Here is a 23,859-nt window from a genome sequence, read left to right on the forward strand (position 1 = left end):
ACGTAATAGAGGCAGGTGGGAGGTGAGAGAAATTGGGTAGGTTTTGTTTAATAGGTTTGTTTCTGATTTGAAGATAGTGAAAGAAACGTGTTGCTGGAAAGTTAAATTTAGAGTGTAATTGTTTGTAGAATGCAAAGACTTTGTATATGTACAGATCTCTAAGTGATTTAATCCCGATTGTTTTTCACATGTTAAAAACTGTGTATGTTTGAGAGCGTGGAAAAAGGTGGTTCTATTAGAGGGTGGAGAAAGGTGGTTTTTTGATGCTTGCATGATATGAATTCCAGTCAATTAGCTGTTAAATTAGGGTAAATTTCTTTAATATAACAGTAGTTCTCAAACTCTGTACTCTCAACTCAATTTGGTTTAAATGTTTTTGTTCCCACCAGTTTCACAACATTAAATGCTGAAAGGCTACAAGTACTTCAATGTCAGCTTTTTGCTCAATAGTAAAAAATGGAGAGTGAAAACTGTAAAATCTAAGTTAAAGTACATCTTTACAATGTACTTTACAAAGTTTTCTTTTATTGTGCATACATTTTCACACATTGCACTCTTTTGTTCTAGTAGGAGCAAGAGAGACCCAAAGGATTGCTGTGACATGAGTGGTTTCCATAGTAGTGATGCTGCTAGCCATAAAATCACTTTAATATTTAATCATTAAAAAACAAAATAGCACCTTTTTAATCAGCTCAAAATATAATCATAGTAAATTAAGAAAAAGTTAATATTTTTTTAATGTAAATCATTTGTAAAAACTACATCATTACTTACATGTGGAATATGTAGGAAAAGAACAAGCAGCACGATGAACTGATTATACTGTAATACTGTCTACATCAGCAATCTGCATTATTGTGTTGCAGTCTGTGAGTGGCTCCTGCACACTATATTGTGGTACTTTTGTTGTGTGTGCATTCTCTCATCTCTTCTGAACTTTGTTGGTATTTGTCTCTTTGACCATCTTTCATGTTGCCTTTCACAGTAGGGTTGCAGCTCCCATCTGTTCATTTACAGATGGGTATGAAACAGGTTTGTCTTTTATGCAAGTAGCCTATTTGCCATGGAAAGTGATGTGATGGGATCTTTATATTGTCAATTTTATGTTGAAGAAGAAGGTAAACCCTGCACTGTTCATTGTTGTAGGCATTTTCAATTGTTTTTCAATATTCCATATTCCATTTGTTAAACTAAAAACTGTTCTAAACATGAGAATTATTCCAGGTTGTCATCCAATAATCTACATTAGTAGTCATAGTGAACTGTTGTGCTCTCCACTTAAACTGGAATTTTTGTCACTGTACATAGTAATTTAAGAGTGTGAGTACTCATTAAACCAGAGTGAGTTTCTAAGTAGTTTAATCACTTTTATTTTAAGGAGAGCTGTTATATTATAATAAGATGTCAGCTGATCTAGATTTTATCCAAAATTATTTTTGATTTTTCTCAAAATATGTACATATTTTGATGCAGAGTTACACTTGTGTTATACTGTTCTCGTTTTAATCTAATTATATTGTTAAAGGCAAAACCAAACCAAATGTAATTTAGCAATAATAAAGAGAGAACTTCTTGTAATAAAGTAATATTTAAATCTTGAATGATAAAAACAATTATTAAATCTAATGTGTGATTTTTAACAGTGAGTCCGGTCATTGGTAATCAGGAAAAACTCCTACTGTGCTTAACAGATCATTTTATAAGAGTTTCAGTTTCATGTCTATTAAAATTTCCCATCAACACGATTTGATCATAATTAGATACAATGCTGCCAAATTCAGCCATGAACAATGAATATGGCCCTAGTGGTTTGTGGGAGTAGTATCACAATTGTGCTAGAATCCTGTTTTAATATCAAATATGAGTGTCTCAAAGGATGAGGATGACGATGGCGAAAAAGAAGTGGGATAGTCAGAGAGATGCAGAAAGTAGACAAGAGTACAAGGAGATAAGGCGCAAGGTGAAGAGAGAGGTGTCGAAGGCTAAAGAAAAGGCATATGATGAGTTGTATGAGAGGTTGGACACTAAGGAGGGAGAAAGGGACCTGTACCGATTGGCTAGACAAAGGGACCAAACTGGGAAAAATGTGCAGCACATTAGGGTGATAAAGATAGAAACATAATTACAAGTGGGGAGGGTGTATTGAGCAGATGGAAAGACTACTTTGAGAGGCTGATGAATGGAGAGAGAGAGAGAGAGAGAGAAGGTTAGATGATGTGGAGATAGTAAATCAGGAAGTGCAACGGATTAGCAAGGAGGAAGTAAGGACAGCTATAAAGAGGATGAAGAATGGAAAAGCCGTTGGTCCAGATGATATACCTGTGGAAGCATGGAGGTGTTTAGAAGAGGTGGCAGTGGAGTTTTTAAGCAGATTGTTTAATGGAATCTTGGAAAGTGAGAGGATGCCTGAGGAGCGGAGAAGTGTACTGGTACCGATTTTTTTTTTTTTTTTTTTTTTTTTTTTTTTTTTTTAAAGAATAAGTGGGATGTGCAGAACTGTAGTAACTATAGGGGGATAAAATTGATGAGCCACAGCATGAAGTTATGGGAAAGAGTAGTGGAAGCTAGGTTAAGAAGTGAGGTGATGATTAGTGAGCAGCAGTATGGTTTCATGCCAGGAAAGAGCACCACAGATGCAATGTTTGCTCTGAGGGTGTTGATAGAGAAGTATAGAGAAGCCCAGAAGGAGTTGCATTGCGTCTTTGTGGACCTGGGGAAAGCGTATGACAGGATGCCTTGAGAGGAGTTGTGGTATTGTATGAGAATGTCAGGAGTGACAGAGAAGTACAGTATGTAAGAGTTGTACAGGATATGTACGAGGGAAGTGTGACAGTGGTGAGAACTGCAGTAGAAGTGACGGATGCATTCAACGTGGAGGTAGGATTACATCAGGGATCGGCCCTGAGCCCTTTCTTATTTGCAGTGGTGATGGACAGGTTGACAGACGAGACAAAGTCAGAGAGGCGAAATTGCGTTGGTTTTGACATGTGCAGAGGAGAGATGCTGAGTATATTGGGAAAAGGATGTTAATGATAGAGCTGCCAGGCAAGAAGAAAAGAGGAAGGCCTAAGAGAAGGTTTCTGGATGTGGGGAGAGAGGACATGCAGTTGTTGGGTGTAACAGAGCAAGATGCAGAAGACAGGACAATATGGAAGAAGATCATTCGCTATGGCAACCCCTAACAGGAGCAGCCGAAAGAAGACGACGATGAGTGCCTCAAAGATGTAAAGTTGTTTACATTTGTATAAGGGTTTTTGCAGATCATCACACAGAATTATTCCAAGGCCATATTCTTGACTAAAATCTATTATGTATTTTTATGGTTCAGTTGAATCAGTCCAGTCAATTTCTTACAATACCATTGGAGCTCTGCGCTCTTACCTTATATTACCTAAAGTCTCTGATTAGCAAAAACAGCACTAAAGTAAAAGGTATTGCATCGATATGGCACTTAATGGCCTTTTCATCCTAGTCTGTTACTGTCCAAATTGAACTAAAGCATAGCCTTAATGATCAAGCTTTTCTATTGGGAATGCAAAAGGAGTGGTTTTGTAGTTTTTTGTTTTCACTTTATTCATTTACTATTAGGGCCTGGTGTAGTTTATTTTATGCTGTACTTATTTCAAAGTCAATCTTTCCATTTATTTCTTATGTTTCTTGTTTTGATGTTTAAGAGGTAAGCTAACTATCCCCAGATATAATGAACACAAGGCAAAGTAATAATGCTGAATATACCAAAATAATTGTTCAATTTACCATAATTATATGTGTATGAATGTGTTTTTGTTCTGGGAGCATACAGTCATGATGTAAAGCAACTGTTTTTTTTTTTCTTTCCCCAGTATTATATTTTTCTTGGTGTATTCAAGTGGACATCCCTGCAGCTTCCTATGATGTGGCTAGAGGAGACAATATAACAATACCTTGTACTTTCAAATCAACTTTAACTTCAGTGACTACAGCCACTGTTGAGTGGTCACGTCTTTCAAAAGATGGTCTTTCTAAGGTTTAAATATCCTTTCTCTTATCTTATGTAGCCATTTATATCTAAACTTGTTGTTTTATTTTCTTTTGTATTGTTTGCTATTTACTTGCTTCACAATCTGTATGTTACTTTATGGTCCTGTCTAAGAAAAGTCTTTGATAATGTAAAATAAACATATGTTGTACATTTTTATAATAGTGTAGTTTTGTATTAGTTTAGTATAAAAAAAATCTATTTTTCCTCTTAAAATCTAGTACATGCATAATAAATGTATGAGTCATTCAAGAGGTAATAGTCTTATTTATTGTATCCTTTTTTTTGTATTTTTCATATTATATAAATACAGAGGCCCTAAAGTGCAACATGCAAAAACAAATCGGAAAATGCAAAAGCAAATCAGAATGTGCAAAAACAAATTAGAAAAGCAAAAACAAATCAGAAAACTGAAAAACATTAAATGCGCAAAAGCAAACTGAATACGCAACAACAAATCAGGAACAACAAATGGAATTGGAGCAGCATACAAACAAAACAAAGACTTTGCAAACAAGTTGAAAAGCATGAAAACAAAAATAGCAGCACATAACACAAATCGAAGCAGAAAAAACAATGAGAGCTAAACATACATCACGATTCAATCCCAGCTTTTCAACGAGTGGTGTGGTAGAAGTGAGAACATTAAAAGGTAAAAGAGACCTCGTATCTTTTTTTTAGGTATTTTATATACTTTAGAGGAAAACATAACATTTCTATAACTTCAAGCACTTTCAGCCAAAGCAGTGGCAGAGCTGACTGGGGTTTCATCAGTAAATGGGTCTATATCCAGTAGAAATCTGTCATGTCTACTGCAAGCATAGCAGAATGAAGTTGATGCATCGGTATCGGATATAACAGTTTTGTCTAAAATCGGCCAACTAACAAATTGTGCTAAAAAGATCAGTTGTCGCATGTGTCACAGGTAATTGCTTTTGGTTGGTTATGTGTGCTTGCCGTTATGCTCTTAGCATTACTACCAGTCAGTACAGGACAGACAAACTTGTATGTGTAATACTTTAAATGGAACTCTGGCAGGAATGCAAAAGTTTAATGTCCAATTATTAAAAATAGCTAAATAGACTGTAGACATTTGGCATGACTGTTTCCACCACACCACCTGTTAAGACCCAGTAATTAATTTTTTTTACACTAAATGGAATGACTGTCTCGTTTCATACTCACTTTCTAAATATGGTGATATCAAATGCTGAAAGTGAAATATAACGAAGTACAGCGCAGAGTACCTGAGTTGCACTAGACCTGGGACTGAAATGATCAAAAGTGCTCTTGCAACAAACTGCTATGAGAGATTCTACAAAGTAAAATAGTTTTATATTTCATCCACAAATACACAGTAATCAAAATGCTATAGCGCCCCGGGTCTGAATGTGAGAGTGACATGCTCTACCAGAGGTTGCATACTGTCTGAAGGAGCGGAAATACCTGGAGAAGCTGTCAATAAAAGCAGCCCCATGAGAAGCGGGTACAAGGGGGTGCAGACACTTCACTTTCAACCACACTTCCCCCAGCAACAAAAGCTCATTGACTGTGAAGCTTGGTATCCGGTGGGCATCATATATTGACCCTGACCTTGGATCAGCTCACGGAACCGGGCCTCTGACCAATAATACAGTGGTGTTGACGTGAAAAGTTAATAATACAGTACTAGGAATACAACTTGTCATGCAAACACTACATTGCTCATGTTACATAGAACATGTTAGTAGCGTGTATAGTAATGCAATAAAAAAGGCCAATATCAAACATTTTTCATTAGAGTGCCGTCTGCATTAACACTAGAATTACCAGAGCCTACAAAAAAACTTGTAGATCTGTCCCACCTTAAAACGCTTCGCACTTCTCCATCAGCGTCTTTTGTCCTTTAAATTTGTTGATAAGCAGCAAACAGCAAGCAGTCGGCTATCACATCCCCCCACCGGCACACAGTTCTCTCACTCTATACAGCTCTAAGCAACTGACAAGTAGGTAAGCAGACTTGAGCTGAGAAAAGTCATGCAAAATGACACCTTTTATAAATACTATATCGTTATTTGGAACACTTGCATTTCATGTGTGTTTAGTGTCTACAACGATCTATGCACAGTAAACACATCGTTAAAACAGGAACATTTTTCATGCTTTAGTAATAATTGACAAAATGTAGGCAGGAAGTGTATAATGTTTGAAGCCTGAATTCCAAATATCTTTATACACTTTCACAAAAGATAAAAGTATAACAGAACAAATGCGCTTTTTTCTAAGGCTATAATCGAAGAAAAAGAAACCAGGTTAGTGCTGCTTTCTGTCCTGCCTTCTTGGGTAATATACTGGTTAGAGCTGCCGACTCCATCTCACAAGGTTCTGGGTTCGAGTCTTGACATCTTCCAAAAAAAACGTTTTGAGTAGTAAGCTGTTCTTATTGTTAATATACAATAAAAGCATACATTTGATTTGCGATTGTAACAGCCGCTGTAAATGTATAGTACTTGTCAAAGTTAGCGTCTTTTTTTTAGTTTTACGTCATCCTGCCAATCACCTGTCCTTCAAAGAAACAGCACGGCTTACAGAGCTCGCCAACGCTACATCGTCCAGATATAAACACTAGCGTGGTGTATGTGCCCAAAAAAAGTCTAACTGCATTCTCGTACCATTGCTCGCGTACTAAAGTGTCAGCAGGTATTTTTCGTGGCATTACACGTGTAATTTGTGAGCATGCCCTTGACGATCAAACAGAGGAAGCTCAACAGTTCACTTGTGACTTTATGCTGTAGGAAGATAAGTAAATAAATCAGCTCACATGTTATTTATTTGGATCAAATAAAGACGCACTATAGCTATTTATCTATCCCCTTAGCTGTTTTTATATATGTTATATAATAACAGTTATAAAGACACTTGTTCATGTTAATTGCAGTCTCAATTGTTAAAAATAATATTTTAAAAGGAGCATCCATAATGAAAATACAACGATCTGACTGACTGACAGTGCATACCACTTTATATAGTTAAAAAGAAAAAAAATAACACTTTCTTTCCAGCTGGGAATCGAACTTGGGCCTCTAAGGCGCAACAGGCCTGCTGTGCACCGATTGGCTGATCAGTCTGTATCAACTATCCGCAACTTAGTATGTATTGTGATCATGATTTAGAGAGAATAAAAGTGGAAAAAAAAACCCGGAAACTTTTACAAGTCCTATAAATGTACACTGTGTGTTACAGACACAAACTAAGTGTATGTGTGTACTGTATAATATTAACAATAAGAGCAGCTCATTACTGAAAACAGCAAATATAGGAGGAAGTCGGGATCGAACCGGGGACTCTTGATTACACTGGGGACGTTTGATTACAAGTCAGCAAATCTTACCACTACTCTACGGAGTTTATGCCTACATTTTGTCATTTACTACTAAAATATGAAAAATGTTTCTGTCTTAAAAATGTGTTTACACAGATTACTGTAGAAACGGAACACACATGAAATGCGTGTGTTCCAAATAATGATCTATTATTTCCACTCTAAAACTCTAGCAGTTCAGTCACTCCCAGCTAATCAAACAAGGCATGAGCTGGGAAAACTTAGTGAACGTTCTGTGACGGTGGGGGATGGAATAGCCGGCTGCTTGCTGGCTCATCTTAATCGGCACATTTAGAAGACAAAAGAGAGCTGAGAACGGTGGTGGGCCGGATCTACAAGTTTTTTCGTAGACTCTGGTAATTCTAGTGTTAAGTTATAGCTTCATTGCCAATTAAAAGTACTGAAATATGTTTGTAATACTTTTAAACACTGCTTTGGCGGAGAGTGCTTGAAGTTATGCAAACTTTTCAATTTCTTCCAAAGTATAGTATATAAAAAATACCTACAAAAGATAACATCCCTTTTACGCCATTTTTGCTTCCACCACACCACTCATTGAAATGATGGGATTAAATTGTGATGAACTTTAGTTTTCACTGTTTTTTCAGCCTAAATTTGGGTTATACACTGTTCTTTTTGTTTTCGTGCTTCTCAATTTGTTTGCACAATCTTCGTTTTGTTAGGGTGCTGCTCCATTTGCATTTGTTCTTTCTGATTTGCTTTTGCACATTCAATTTTTCCGTTTTTGGATTTGTTTTTGTGTTTTCTCATTTGTTTTTGTGCATTCAATCTGTTGTTGCAGTTTTTGATTTGTTTTTGTGTTTCAGATTTGCATTTGCGTATTCTGATTTGTTGTTGCATCTTCGAATTTGCTTTTGCGAATTCAATTTGTTTTTGCATTTTCTGATTTGTGTTTGTTTTCAATTTTTTTTTTATGTTTTCCGATTTGTTTTTGCACGATTCAATTTGTTTTTGCACGATTTCAATTTGTCAGAACCACTGTATATAAATGATAAAGGTAAAACGCATAGAGATTTACTTTTTTAATTTTTTATTTTTAGGCACTCATTTTAATGTACTACTGGCCAGACAAAGATACTGACATAGGAGACGAGTATCAAAATCGAGCTGCATTTGCAGGAGACATTCCTAGGAATACTGCATCAGTTAACATCAGTGGGATATCAATGGTTGACAATGGCACTATTGAGTGCAATGTTAATGTAAAAAAAGATGTGACTGGGAAAATCCAGGACGTTACAAGTTTAGTTGTATTAGGTATGTATAATTTTTTTTAAACACCCTTTTTCATTTTGATGTGAATCTGCGCCATTGAGTTTAGTTAGAAGGTTTTGAGACAATTATTGTTGATGTTGACAGTGAAGGCAGAGAACCTTTTAGAGCCAAAGAGACAAATATAACAGCGATTAGAGCACCTTTTCGGAATAATGTTGTTCTCAACTGTTTCACCAAGTCGTACATTTTATGTTTTACTCTTCCCCATTTGTTTACTTATAGCAAAAAACAACAGTGTTACTTCAGAAAAACATGTCTGTGAAGATTCTCAGTCATCCAGGTGAAATTATCTGGTAGTTGAGTCATGGCAACTGGACTTCATTCAGAAAAACATATTTAGCAAAATTCCCCTTCAAAACTTAATCCTGACCTAGACAAAAATACATTTGCTATTAACAATTGTTAATATTTTGTACTTCAATAAACTTTGCTCCCCCTCAAGCATAAGCAACAGATTTTCCACTTTCAAGTCCCAGGCTCACACTTTCATACGTGCAACCTATTCACATGTCTCTTTGAAACTGCCAAACAAATATGAAAGAGCCACAAGCAGGTTTCACCTTTCTCTTTATCTTTTCCTGACATGCCGAAGTTACATTTCAGATATAATGTCTATTTTTTTTGTCTTTTTCCTGCCATACTGAAAGGATTCAGTAAATATATAATGTCCATGATCAAGTCATCAGTAATAAAACTAGTGTACCATTATGTTTGCTATCTTGGGTTTAAATTAATATTCCATAATTAACTTTTTTTTTCCTCCTAAAATATGGACTATGTCTGATTCCAGTAGGCTGTTATTCCAAATAGAGATAATAAAGGATTGAAGACAAATATGATCAAGTGAGCCACGTATCAGCTGACAGGTGTCAAAAGTAGGGTTTTGACTACATTATACAATACTTTGGATAGTCGGATTCAAAAGAAATATGTGTAGTATACAATTTTTAGTTGAGTGTACCCTCATTTTGCACATATTCATGAAGATATTATTTACATTAGTGCTGACTTCCATTAATTGTCTAGAAACGCATATGATAAGAGTAGAAATGCAAGAGCATTAAATATTAAGTGTTCTAATTTAATTAGATTGCAAAATATTTACCTTAAAGATACCACATACTATTTGTTCGAGGGAAGTATATGGAGTATTGTGAAGCACCATTTATCATAAAAAAAACAACTAGAATGTTACAAGGGCAGCGTTTTTTTTTTTTTTTGGTCTGTCTAAGTTTGTGTGTGTGTTTTTTTCCCTCTATTTTTAAAACATTTGGAGCTTTGTGGGGAGTGTTTCATAAAATTTTCAATATACTCTCTTTTTTCATACAGAATTACAGTTTTTGGGATACACACTTTGAAGTGTGTCACCATTTGAACTCAAATAATTCGCAACAAGCTTTTATTTTGTTTAAAATTAAGTCTTGCAGAATTCTTAACCAGTATGGAGTTTGCATGTTCTTTCTTGTGCCTTCTGTGTTTGCATGGGCTTTCCTTGGTTACTTTATTTTACTCTCAACATTCCCAAGACATGCAAGTTAAGATGATTGTTCTTTATTTATTTTTTTAATTAGCTTTGACTGAATTTTTATTCAGAGTATGTGCTTTATTATAAATGTATACTTTATTAGACCCTGTTTATATATGTACTGTATGAATGTGTATTCATATTTATTTGTTAGTGCATGCATGTACAAATGTACTAACTTTCTGAATGTCACTTAAGTGAATCTCTTATTCCTGCCACAGGTACCACACTTGCAGTGAAATGCAAAGTGATAACTTTTTGTTAAATTGTGTAAGTTTTAATAAAACATACTTTCCCCTAACACATCTGAACTAATTTTAATTAAAAGAATTGGCTAGAATTCTCTCATTTCATGTGTCACTGAAGGTGAAGAACAAGCAGAACTGATGTCTATTTTTGCAGATATAGTTTAATATTTAGATTTGCTTTTAGATTTATTATATAATTAGACTATTAATAGGAGTACCTTAGCCTTTACAGATTTAATGGAATCTTTCGGAAAGCTATTTCAAACACACATGATATAAAAGTGTTGCTTTTTTGGTTGTTCACAGTTGCTCCTTCAACCCCAGTCTGCTCACTGGAAGGAAAGCCTGAGTATGGGGAAAATATCCGTTTGTTGTGCAAATCTGCCGAGGGATCTCCAGAACCAACTTATAGCTGGCAGTCTTATAGTGCTGCAAACAAGATGAGAGATTTGCCCCCTAAAAGTACACAAGGTAGGTAACATTTTTAACAGCAGTCTATTATGGCATTTAAAGCAAGAAGAAAGGCAGAGAAAGAGTTATTCACTAAGAACTACTGAGGGCAAGTAAGTTTGTGAACTCAGAAATGCAGATTGTGTAAATTCCTCTGTTTGCTTAACTGCTTCAGTAAACCTAACAAGAAAATTCATGTTCTGCAAAGTACACATTTTGGTTGTAAGCCTAGTGTACCTAATTTTCAAGCCGAATGTTAAGGTGGAAATTAGTTTTCAGAGTTTCTACATATACATCTTATACAGCCCAGTGAGAGCAGACCCTGGGGCAGGCATAAGGCATGCTGGAGGGATTTAGTCTCTTGGCTAGTCTGGGAACACCTAGTGATTTGCCAATGCAGGCTAAAGCTCTTGCAAGGGATACAGTAGCCTGGTATTTTCAGCTTGGCATGCTGTAACAAGATGGAGTGGGTTGAAAGAGAGTGAATGAATGAATTTTTTGCTGCAGTGACAGAATCTTTTATTTAACTTCTATTCACCTTTGAACAGAAAATGTCATGGTCACTGTAACACAGTAATAACACTGCTGATTAATAGCTCAAGAAGAATGGGTTTGAATCCTGCCCCAGACACCGAGATTGTTCTCATGTGACCCAATATAAGTGAGGGGTGGTATGTGCCATTTAATGGATTGGAACCTTGTTCAGTTCTTTATTTTGTGCTTAATTGTGATTTTTATGTTTCACAAGTCTAGTGAATTCAAGATTTCATTATACGCTTTGATAAAAATTCTGTTGTGTCTTTATTACCTTCTGGATCATTGTAATTTTGTTTTCTATGTATTTATTAAGAAACAAACAAGCTAAAACAAGTTGAAAAAGCAGTCCTGACCTGAATTGAATACAGTGGTCATGTTTCCCTTGAGCTTTCATGTCAGATAAAGAACCATTTCATATTCATAAATACCTTTCAATGAGTTTGAGTTCGAGTGTATATGTGTGAACATATTGTAAAAGTGCAGGGCTGAGTTAGGGTCTTTGTAGATATGATGTTTAGTCTTTAAAAAAAATGCATTGTGTGGTTAATAAATCAGGCTACCATCACAGATGCAGTGAATGTTTTCTAACATGCGAAAATCACTGAACACATGCAATGATTTCTTTTCTATTCACTGTTTTTTTCCAACAAAGTAAAGGAGTGGTTGGCAATCAAAGTGAACAAAAACAACACATCTCCAAAGTAAGCTGTAATAAATGGTCTACCTTGATGTTTTACCATGATAGCAAGTAGTTTTCCTTGTCCAGTGAAGGTGGCATATGTTGCATCTAAAATAAAATCAATTTTTACACAGTATGATGAGCAAATTCAGTTGGGTTTATTTGAAAATTCCAACTTGTGGTTTTGAAGGGTGTGAGTAAATGAGAGAGAGAGAGAGAGAGAGAGAGAATGAGACCAGTGTTGGACATGTGCTATCCCTATGCTGTTGGGTCAGACTCTGGTCCCCAAAACTCTAAACTGGATTCATCAGGTTTTGGAATGTTGTTTTGCTTTATTGTTTAGATGTGCTATATCTTAGTAGATCGTTTTGAATGTACTTATATCAGAAATAAATTTGTTTATCTCGTTTTTATGTCAGCCTGCAAGTAAACCATAGGTGTGATATATATTTCTTCATAGCTCTTCATCCTATTGTTTCCTTGTGATTTTTTTTTTTTTTTTTTTTGACACTGGTGTTGGATCATTTTTCAAATTGCATAAAACATAAGTAATACATAATAATTGAGAGATGTTCTGATGAACAAAGAAGCGAGAATTAAGACTGGTTTGTGGTTAGATGAAATGTCTTATTGATTCTTCCATGAGACTCCTTTGGCAGGTTAATGTTAGTATGTTACAGTAAGCAGTGTGGGAATTCCAAAATGTATATCTCGAAAACACATAACTATAACCCATTTTTAAGTTAAGAGGAATATTATTTCATAATATTTCTTCTAAGTGTAACAATACCTATAAGATGATGCTGAGTCAGCAAAATAATATTGACATATCTGTTAGACCCGATTATATAACTTGTCAAAAATGTTACAAATTCCATATGTGTAGGGTGATGATCTGTTCCCAAGAAAGTAACATTTATCAATCTCAATTTGTCAAAAGTTATTCTTAAAAATAACTTAATTGTCCTATATATTAGAAGTGACCAATTTGTCAGTTAAGTAAATTATGCAGAGGTTGTATCGTGCATGGTATTGTACACAGCCCCTTGTAAGTATCATCCTGTGAATGCAGATATCGCATGCAGGAGATCTGTGTTTAATCTTTTGGCCAGGACATTAGAACTATGAAGAGATCTGTTTAACAGAAATTAATTTTCACTTTTCTGTTTGTGGTTTGGACATTGTGATAAGACCGTTTATCAACAAATAACCCAACCATGTTTGCTGCAGTATACAAAATAATAAGATTTATTTTAGTGCTGGGCAACAATTAAAATTTTTAATCGCAATTAATCACGATTGTCTGCAATCGCATCAATCACATTGCTATGTGCAAAAGTAGTGTATTGGATGTATTTGGTTTGCAAACACTTCAAACAAATAAGGTGCTTTTTAACAGCAATATTCCCTTTATATAGTAGCAGTTAAAATATTTCTTGTAAATCTCAACTTAAACATTAATGTAATCAAATCAAATATAAAACCAAAGCTATTTCCTACTGTCGGGGCATTAACTTTTATCTAGTTTGTTTGTTGAAAAACAAATTACCCTCAGAGTCCAGAGCCACGATCAAAACATTATAAAAGGCACCTTCTGAGCAAGTTAGCATTTCTAAATCTGTTTTCTTTTTTATCTGAACAGATACCAGCAGAAACATTTTCTTTTATCAGGGAATAGCATAAACAGTGTATGTTCAGTAGCAACTCTTTAAGGGCTAATATTTTTTCCAAAAAACTCAAGTTTCTGAAAAGTGAACAAAGCAATGGTTTCACACGTAAATCAACATAAAACAACTGTTGCTGCTTGTTCCTGCTGTCAGCGCCTGTTTGCTACAGCAGCAGCTCGACAGCCAGGAGGAATGCACGGTGGACTAGCTGCCTGGCTGTCTTTGTGAGACAGGTGCGTGCCGGGTGGCAGTTGCAGTGAGACGCAATATGGTTTTTACCTCCTGTCATCATATCTGTCCTCCCAGGCGAACATTGCCATAGGTGCATCAGGTACACGAACGTGTTCAGCACCACGATCAGCTGATGCTGGTATCTCACTTTCGTTTTTGACCTACATGTTGAGATCACTTGCATCAAAGTCGGAGTCCGACAAATCAGAGTCCAATTCAGCGAGAAGACGAAAAAAATTTTGCTTTGACCATTCACTTTGGTATCTCTCCACGTGCCATTTTAGAAGCTATTTGCTGTTCGCTACTCATGCACACACAGGGAATCAGTCAGATCAACAAAGCTAACTTTCCTTCTAGCAAATGCATATCGAAAAGTGCTGTAACAAGAAGATCACTGATCTCTATTGCTCGCTAGTGAGACGGAGGCTTTCAAAATAATACTAATAACAAAAACTGCGTTAACGTGCAATAAAATAATTGTCTGCGTTAATGCAATAATAACGCATTACCTTGCCCTCCCCTAGTTTATCTGTAACATAAGTATAGTAGAAAATGGATATTCTATATGCATGTACACACAAACAAAAAGACAACAAAAAACAACATGAATGTACTGTAAGTTGGATTAGTCTGATCTTTTTTCTGTCCTATAGAAAAAGGTATAACATTTGTGAATTCTATTTCCTTAATTTTTACTAGGGGGCTCCGCCCCCTGCTCGCTTCGCTCGCCCACCCCTGTGTTCAGTTTACCAGATATACAATTTATTTTTGTATAGCACAAAATCACACAAGAAGTGCCGCAATGGGCTTTAATAGGCCCTGCCTCTTGACAGCCCCCCAGCCATGACCCTCTAAGAAGACCAAAAAAAAAAAAACCCTTGGAGGGAAAAAATGGAAGAAACCTTGGGAAAGGCAGTTCAAAGAGAGACCCCTTTCCAGGTAGGTTGGGCGTGCAGTGGGTGTCAAAAAGAAGGGGGTCAATACAGTACAATACACAGAACAGAGTAAATCCTCAATACAGTATTAGAAGTACGGAGTAGAATTTCACATTAGATGATATCACATAATATGATTTGGATTTGTTTTAAGGCCTGGAGACCTCATTCATCAAGCTGCCTCCCCCATTTTGCCATTTCACATCTGAAATAGCGCTAATCCGATGAAAGGACCCCTCATTCCCACGTCCCCAGTCATCAGGGATGACTTTACCTTAGGCAGGCAATCTACAATTTAAAGAGATCATTTTCTTGTGAATTGTTACATATGCATTATTTTCACTTTTACTTTAAAAACAATACTTGTCCTTTATTTTTGGTTACATCTTTTTCTTGCCAGACGTATAATACTGCTCGTGTTGTGGAAGGGGGTGGGGGGGGCATCTGAATACACGCTAAGGATATGTCTTTGGATCATTTGCTGTCTTTCTGCTGCTTGCTAGCTGTCTCTTCTGCTTATCGCATGTTGTTGTTTTAAGAGCTGGGAGCACATGATACTTCTCTGCCAAAAGCAATCCAACAACTGCTTGGTTAGAGGTCTGTGGACTCCTTTTAAATGATGGCTCACTGCCTGGTCTCGCGTGACGTTGTAAAAACAATCCTTTTCCTTTATTTCTGGCCCCGGGCGTGGTTAAATTCTTTCTTGCAGGACGTATAACGCTGCTTGCGTTGTCGGCGGGGGGGCTGCTGTCGCGCTGCCCTTCGATCTTTTTAAAGCCTGTACAGCCGCTGTCATTTTTGCTACGGCCGTGGGACAATCTCTTGGCACAAAGTCTCATGTTTACGGTCCCCACGGTACGTCTCGCGGGTCTTTTAAATGTCTTTCGAGAAGATCACGTATCGTAGCCTTGATTTTGCTTCCCAGAAGATTTTTTTTTTTTATAAATAGAGAGATATAAACATTAACTCAAGAAACACTGTTCAGGACTGGCTTATAAAGGTTTTGACACAATTGTGGTCTTTTATCCAGTTGAACAGATAAGTTCTAAGGTAGATATAAAGCTTCTAGTGCATGCACTTAAATGGTGATGATTTATTCAAAGATTGTCTCCACTCACTTAATAAGGCTCTTCTGCGAGTGTGTGTTTGAGTCGCTGCTCTGAAATTCATACTGAGTTTAGGAAGAGAAACTTATGCCAGCTAAAGACTTATCCTTCACACAGGTTATTATGTTTAGTTGCACTAATACTAAAAACCACAAAAAATGAGCTTGCTTTATCGGATCTATAAAATCACAGGCTACGGTTTTCTAAATCAAAGTCTGTATCATTATGGTTTGGTTGTTGTCGACAGGTGGAATGATGCCTTTTCCTTTAAGATCAACAGAGAATTTCTTGGGCAGATATGGTAGTATGTTCAGAGTGCTTTGTCTTTCTTTCTCATCCCAGATGCGTTTCACTCTCTTAGCTTCTCTTATCTTGTTACTGTGGACTGAAATGCAGTTTACAGTTTGAGGTTTCACACATAGTGGTCATCATTTTCTAGCAAAAACAATTATGTTGGGCTAATAGTGATCAGTTGACTCCCTTCTTCAGCAGGGTGAACACATTGCTTTACATACAGTGTCCCTCTTGCTTGTACACCTTACGTCCCATTAGCAAGGCTAGATTGAATATGACACATCCAACTCTGTTACAGATAGTCTTCGGTTCTTACAAGTGAAGTTTTATAAAAATAACTAGCCAACCCGCGGCGTACCATACGGCGCATAATCAGGCCGCTTTTTTAATGATTTTTAAGCACAGGGAAAAATGAACATTTGAAAAATCCGGAGGAGAGGGGAAGGACGTTGATGGGCGGGGTGAAGCTTCGCGAAGCATCAACACGTTTGAAGCAATTGTGTCGGAAATCGTATAGAAGCTTCGAAGCATTTGACACTCGCCTGTCTCGTGACTCCTCCTGGCCATTTTCATTAACGTTACAGAAAGTTATGATACACTTCAATGACGTCTGTTAAAAGTCGTATTGCTTTTATTTTTTCGTAGCTACAGACTGACAACGAAGAGAAGGGTTCGTCAGCAGCTTCTAGTGTCTGATGTCTAAAAAATATAAATATAACTAATGCCGACAGGCAGAATGCACTATACGATAGCAAGAGTTAAACAAAATAAGACGCCTCACCTCATGCATTCCCGGCTCTTTCAATTAGTATTTACTTTTGTACTGTATCATTATAATCGCTCTTGTTATTAGTATTATAATTAACCCTGATCTTTTCTTGAGATCACATTTAATAGCCTTAAATGTTTTGTTTGGTCTGTCTTAATTAAAACGGAGTAGACAGCAAATAAAGGTTTATCCCTGTACTTTGCCATGATATAGGTAAGGACATTTTGAGAAAGAAAATGTGAAATCCTTAAATCACAGATGTCATTATTCGATCAAGTATTAAAAACACAGTGTCGAAACGTTAGTATAGAACGGCCCATCACTGTTTGCGATTCTGGCCGCTTTTCGCGTACTGAGTTGTTTGGGAGTCACAGTTGAGAAACAGTTTTTTAATGTCTTTTAAGCACAGGGGAAAAAATGAACATGTGGCCTGGTGCATTGTGGAAGATTGTGGGTTCACTTCCCGGTTTGTCCCTGTGTGGATAGCAAATTATACGCGACAAACAAACTGTTTTACACGCTGCAAACCAATCCGCGCCGCTTTTTCAATGTTTTTTAATCCTTCGAGTTGCTAATTAACTAACTAACACCCACCTACTCAGCTTGTGTGAAAAAAATGCGCCCGTTCTTTTATCAAAGACTTGGTGATCATGTTTTGTAGACTCAATATATATTGGCTTTTCACTCAGCGTGAGGGCGCACATTCATCTGGGATTATTACATCTTGCTAGACTAATCTGCTACACGGCTGCGTTTGAAAAACCAACTTATCCCGGATGAGTTTCACCGGCATTAATGATTAGGAATCTGGTTGGAACAAAACCCTGCAGCCACAGGGGTTCACCATGACCGAGTTTAGCAAACACTGCTGAACAGAGACGAAACCGACTCAGGTGAGGAGTGGGGGCGGGCAAAGTAGTTGGAGCTATTGATTATTCAGTGGTGTTTGCCTGGGTGTCTGATCTGCTCAACAGGATTATAAATAAAAGGAAAACAATGTGAAGGCAATGTCACAGGTGATCCTGTGGTATAGCGGGTCCACAGCTCCCCTTCAAAAGCCCATTTTTAAATAAATAATCATCGCACTCACAGTGTAGACTCGTGGTTTGGGCATTTCTCCCCTGTGCAGTGTGTGAGCGAGTGAGGAGAAAGAGAGAAAGCCAGTACGTTACAGTGAGCGAGAGCAGGCTTGAAGGCAATGTGTTCCTGTGGTATAGCGGGTCCATAGCTCACATTCAATATCAGTATTATAATTAACCCTGATCTTTTGTTGAGATCACATTTAATAGCCTTAAATGTTTTGTTTGGTCTGTCTTAATTAAAACGGAGTAGACAGAAAATAAAGGTTTATCCCTGTACTTTGACATGATATAGGTAAGCACATTTGAGAAAGAAAATGTGAAATCCTTAAATCACAGATGTCATTATTCGATCAAGTATTAAAATCTGCAGTGCTTTGAAAGCTCGACACAGTGTCGAAACCTTAGTATAGAACGGCACATCACTACCTGTGAGTCACGTAGAGTTTTCATTATTGTTTGCGATTCTGGCCGCTTTTCGCGTACTGAGTTGTTCGGGAGTCACAGTTAAGAAACAGTTTTTTAATGTCTTTTAAGCACAGGGGAAAAAATGAACATGTGGCCCGGTGCATTGTGGAACATTGTGGGTTCACTTCCCGGTTTGTCCCTGTGTGGATAGGAAATTATCCGCGACAAACTGTTTTACATGCTGCAAACCAATCCGCGCCGCTTTTTCAATGTTTTTTAATCCTTCTAGTTGCTAATTAACTAACTAACACCCACCCACTCAGCTTGTGTGAAAAAAATGCGCCCGTTCTTTTATCGAAGACTTGGTGATCATGTTTTGTAGACTCAATATATATTGGCTTTTCACTCGGCGCGAGGCCGTGCATTCATCTGGGATTATTACATCTTGCTAGACTAATCTGCTACACGGCTGCGTTTGAAAAACCGACTTATCCAGGATGAGTTTCACCGGCATTAATGATTAGGAATCTGGTTGGAACAAAACCCTGCAGCCACAGGGGTTCACCAGGACCGAGTTTGGCAAACACTGCTGAACAGAGACGAAACCGACTCAGGTGAGGAGTGGGGGCGGGCAAAGTAGTTGGAGCTATTGATTATTCAGTGTTGTTTGCCTGGGTGTCTGATGTGCTCAACAGGATTATAAATAAAAGGAAAACAATATGAAGGCAATGTCACAGGTGATCCTGTGGTATGTGTGTGTGTGTGTGTCTGCGCGCGCGGCTCTCTCTCTCGCGCTGCCTCTGTGGCGTTGCCTCTGTGTGTGTGTGCGTCTGTGTATGCCTCTGTTTCTCTCTGGCGTTGCCTCTGTGTGTGTGTGTGTGTGTGTGTGTGTGTGTGTGTGTGTGTGTGTGTGTGTGTGTGTGTGTGTGTTTGTGTGTGTGTGCGCGCGCGGCTCTCTCTCGCGCTGCCTCTGTGTGAACCAAGATTCCACTGAGGTTGACTAATGAAAAGTCAACGTAGCTCAGAGCTGCAAGTGGAATGTGGCACAGACAAACAGAAATGACGGCATGTTTTTCAAGGCGTCGCGTCCGAGTTGGTGGGCGTGACTGTGATTTTTCCGTCGTATCCAATGGTCTAAGAGTTGGTGGGCGTGGCTCCTTCCTGCGTGCGCCATTGGCGTCTGTCTTGTCGGCGGTTTAGTGAATCCACGCCCCTTCCGGCGTGCTTTCCATGGTCGGCTACTTGTTTCCTGGCTTAGTGAATTATATATATAGATTGTAAGAGAGACCTCTTCTGAGCCTCTACAGGGTAGTATAGAAGAAGACAGAGGATAAAAATATTAATGTATGAGTCTTAAGCATCTTAGTGTAAGAAACATTTTGAAATAGTGACATGTTGTCGAGCTTCATTTTGGCATGTTGAGGTACAATATGTGTATGTCCAAGTATAGTTTTCTATCTGTGTCCTTCTGTACTGAGAACCTCTGTCCTGGGAAATAGTCTAGCAAGACATGCAAAGTAAAAATCTGGCATAGCATAAGTGTATCTAAGTATTATGACAAAATCTCGGAAACAGTACTTGTACATGTACATTATTTATTATCATTCCAGTTAACACAACTGCTCCATATAATCTTATTACGTGTGTTTAAAAAAATTACCTTTTTGAAAGTTTTTTTGCAGTTTCATTTTACTGATGGATCCTAGAAACAATGCATGGTAACAGATATATTTCTCAGATTCTTATTTTTTGTAATTATAGTCTACATGTAATCAATTGAAACAGTACACATTTTAGTACACAATGACATTTATTTACAGGAAATCATGTAGTCAAAACATTTTCTGACTCCACTGGCACAAGGCCAGAACTATTTCTGAATGGGGAGGCCAGTGTACAAATATTAGAGGAATCAGTCATCCATGTCAACACTCACTGGCATTGCCACAATTTAAAATTGCTAGCCCATCCCTCCTGCATCTGGGGCTCAAGGCAGTAACCAGCTCCGGACATCATGGGATCCCATTATATGGCATTCTAACACACATCCACCAAACATAGAATGAAAATGCAATGTCCATCTAGAAAATAACCAAATAGGACTTTAACCTGAGTGCTGGATACTGTGAGACAGCAGTGCTATCCATTGCATTCATGTCTCGCCATTTCTGTACTGAAAAGATTAAAATGAAAGTTATACAAAATGTGAAAGCACATGGTACTACCTGCTGCATGGAAGAAATAATACATTTGCAAAAAAAAAAAAAAAAACCTGTGTTGAAAATACCATTTTTGTTTTGAATAGCAGGAATACACTTCAGTAAAATAAGCTGTTACATACCTTTCATAAGTCAGACTACAAAAGTGATGCACTCCAAGTATTCTGTTTTGGTTTTTGGTTGGAATACACTGTGGTACACATGCAAACTCTTTAAAAAGATTTGAAAACACTCTCCTGTACTTTCACCAACTTCTGACTAAAGTACAGAAAAGCAAACATACACTATATAATGTTGTGGGAAAATGCATTTGTTTTTCACAATAACCATAAACTTTAGGTTCTTCACTCTGTTTTTTTTTTTGCTATATGGAAGCATATACTCCAAACTTGTATAGCACCTTCAAATTGTAAGGATCGTCATGTCAAGCCACAGTGTGCCCACTAAGCAGAGGGGACTTCATATGTCTTTACATATAGTACTGTTTGACCCAGGATTACACTATCACAGAATGACTATTAAACCTGTATGTTTATGTTTCAGCTAACCATATTCGATGATTGTCGATCACAGCATTTGGGGCTTCAGCCACTAAGGTGTACTCTTGCTTACTGTATATGGTGCTGTTTCCCCTAAGACTGCACAGACCCTATTGAGTATGTCTTCTCTCATCTATACTGACCTAGAATTAATAATTAATTCTTAATTACCAGAAGAGAAATTTTTCTTTTCGGTATAAGCAAATGCAATACAATAATCAGAAGCATTACATAAAGTACAAAAACCTGGAGTCTTGTAGCTGCAGCAGTTTTAAGATGGTTTTCATTCTTTGTCGAAGTGGCACATTTTTTAGCTGTGGTGCCCCCCACAGTGGCAGACTTACAGGAACTTCAGTTCCAAATTGTGAAGACTTTGCAAGTTCGAAAATTTTCATCCACATATCACACAGTTCTGAATGATTCAACTGCTTTAGGAGGTCTGAAAATCTTGCTTTATGTCTAGCACAGATGAAGAGTTGTAAAATAATTTTGATGTTGACAATGTGAGAGACCCTTCATGTTTCGATGTCTGTCACCAGTTTTTGTGTCCACTAGTCTGTCTTCAGTTATTAGGGCATACACATTGGAAGAATATTTCCAAAAAAATGACCACTGTACATTAGGAGGTTCACATTCAAGTCTTTCAACTTGGGATCTTGGAGAATTTCCTCTAGAATAAAACATGACTTCAGAACAAACCTGGCAGACTGTAGCAGACCCCTCAATACAAACAAGGTTTCCCACACGACTGGTATAATGACAATTTTTAAAAGGTCAGCAAATAGTTAACAGATATAGTCTAACCTCAATGCTAATTTCCTTTCTTGGGTTGCCCTGACAACAAACTACACCCAATATAAAGCACATACAGTGGAACCTCGGTTCACGAACGTCTCGGTACAAGTACAACTCGGTTTACGACCAAAACGTTCGCCAAACTTTTGCCTCGGTTCACGACCACACACTCGGTATACGAACAAGCCAGTTTCCCTTTCGGTTTGTGCGCGCCAATGATTTCCGCACCTGTTGCATTGTTCTCGGTCAGACGTGCGTGCTTTCGCTGTGAACTCTTTGTGCTCTATTTCATTTCCCTTCCGGTTCGTGCGCGCCGATTACTGTATTTAAGCACGTGTTCAGCCTCTCCCTGTTCATTGTTCTCAGTCAGATGTGCGTGCTTTACCTGTGAACTCTTTGTGCTCTACAGTATTTCGTGTGCTTTTGCAGTTAACCATGGCTTCTAAGCAAGTGAAGAGTGGCGAGAAGAAAGTGTTGCAATGCTACTTTTCTCTTTTTTTAAAATGTTTATTTTTTTTTTCCATGTGCTTAAAACTCATTTAAAAAGAGTGTTTACAGCGATCGGGTTGTAATGCTATTAGCGTGAACTCCTGCAATGTTACTGTCTTGGTTGACTTTTAAATAAAGTTTGGATTTGTTCAAATGTTCCTTTTTTCCCCCTGTGCTTAAAACTCATTTAAAAAGAGTGTTTACAGCGATCGGGCTGTAATGCTATTAGCGTGAACTCCTGCAATGTTACTGTCTTGGTTGGCTTTTAAATAAAGTTCGGATTTGTTCAAATGTTCCTTTTTTTTCCCCCTGTGCTTAAAACTCATTAAAAAAAAAAAAAAAAAAAGTGTTTATACAACGATCGGATTGTAAGGCTATAGAGCAAACTGCTGCAATGTTACAGAGAGAGAGAGAGGGCTCCCGTGCTTCTGAGAGAGAGAGAGAGAGAGAGAGCCTGCGCGTGCAGCTGAGCAGGGAGCCTGGGTGTTTGTGTCAGTGTTATTCAATGTTTTTACATTAGTTTACTATTACACTGTGCATTCTATGGTGTAATTAACTATATTTGTGCTTAAAAATCTTTAAAAAAAAATATATTTACATACAGTTCGTATGGTCTGGAACAGATTAATTGTATTTACATACAATCCTATGGGGGAAATTGCTTCGGTTCATGACCAAATCGGTTTACGAACAGAGGTTTGGAACGAATTATGGTTGTGAACCGAGGTTCCACTGTAACTCCAAAATAGTGTAAGAAATGAAAAAAAAATGTCTATTAAGGATAAAACAAGAGTTTTAAATCAGACAAAAACATAATAATAGTAACTATAAAGACACCAAGACACACAAGCATTTACCACATATGCACAGAGTTCATATCTTGGACATGTTTTATCAGTTTCATGCTAACTTCTGAAAATATGTTGGTGTTGCATCCAGATATACTGATGATCAGCTTCTGAAGACAAGTGTAACATCAAGAATTACACTAGTTTCTGAAGTGCTGGTGTTTCAGTGCATATTGGATTCAGAATTGTCCCCACAGACCTCAGAAACATGCTGCTGTTAGTTTCCAGACCTTGCAGTATTACCAATGATCTGAGCACAGGGTTATTTTCCCCAAATCCAACCACTGAGATATACAGTATACCTTCAATTCAGTCAGTTAGTGCTCTTGGGCTGGCTTACCTCTCTCTCAATTTCTCCTTCACAGT

At 37.5% G+C, this 23,859-nt stretch overlaps 1 protein-coding gene across 1 annotated transcript in view; it reads left to right on the forward strand.

The window, feature by feature from the left end:
- Positions 1-23,859, forward strand: part of gpa33a (glycoprotein A33 (transmembrane), paralog a) — a 59,685-nt gene that overhangs the window by 15,143 nt on the left and 20,683 nt on the right. The window contains exons 2-4 of the mRNA XM_028800095.2: positions 3,843-4,006; positions 8,441-8,657; positions 10,755-10,919. Of these exons, the coding sequence (XP_028655928.1) occupies positions 3,843-4,006; positions 8,441-8,657; positions 10,755-10,919 (546 nt within the window). The remainder of the gene's footprint in view (positions 1-3,842; positions 4,007-8,440; positions 8,658-10,754; positions 10,920-23,859) is intronic.

Source organism: Erpetoichthys calabaricus, chromosome 4 (assembly GCF_900747795.2).
Source record: "Erpetoichthys calabaricus chromosome 4, fErpCal1.3, whole genome shotgun sequence".
Taxonomy (NCBI): domain Eukaryota; kingdom Metazoa; phylum Chordata; class Cladistia; order Polypteriformes; family Polypteridae; genus Erpetoichthys; species Erpetoichthys calabaricus.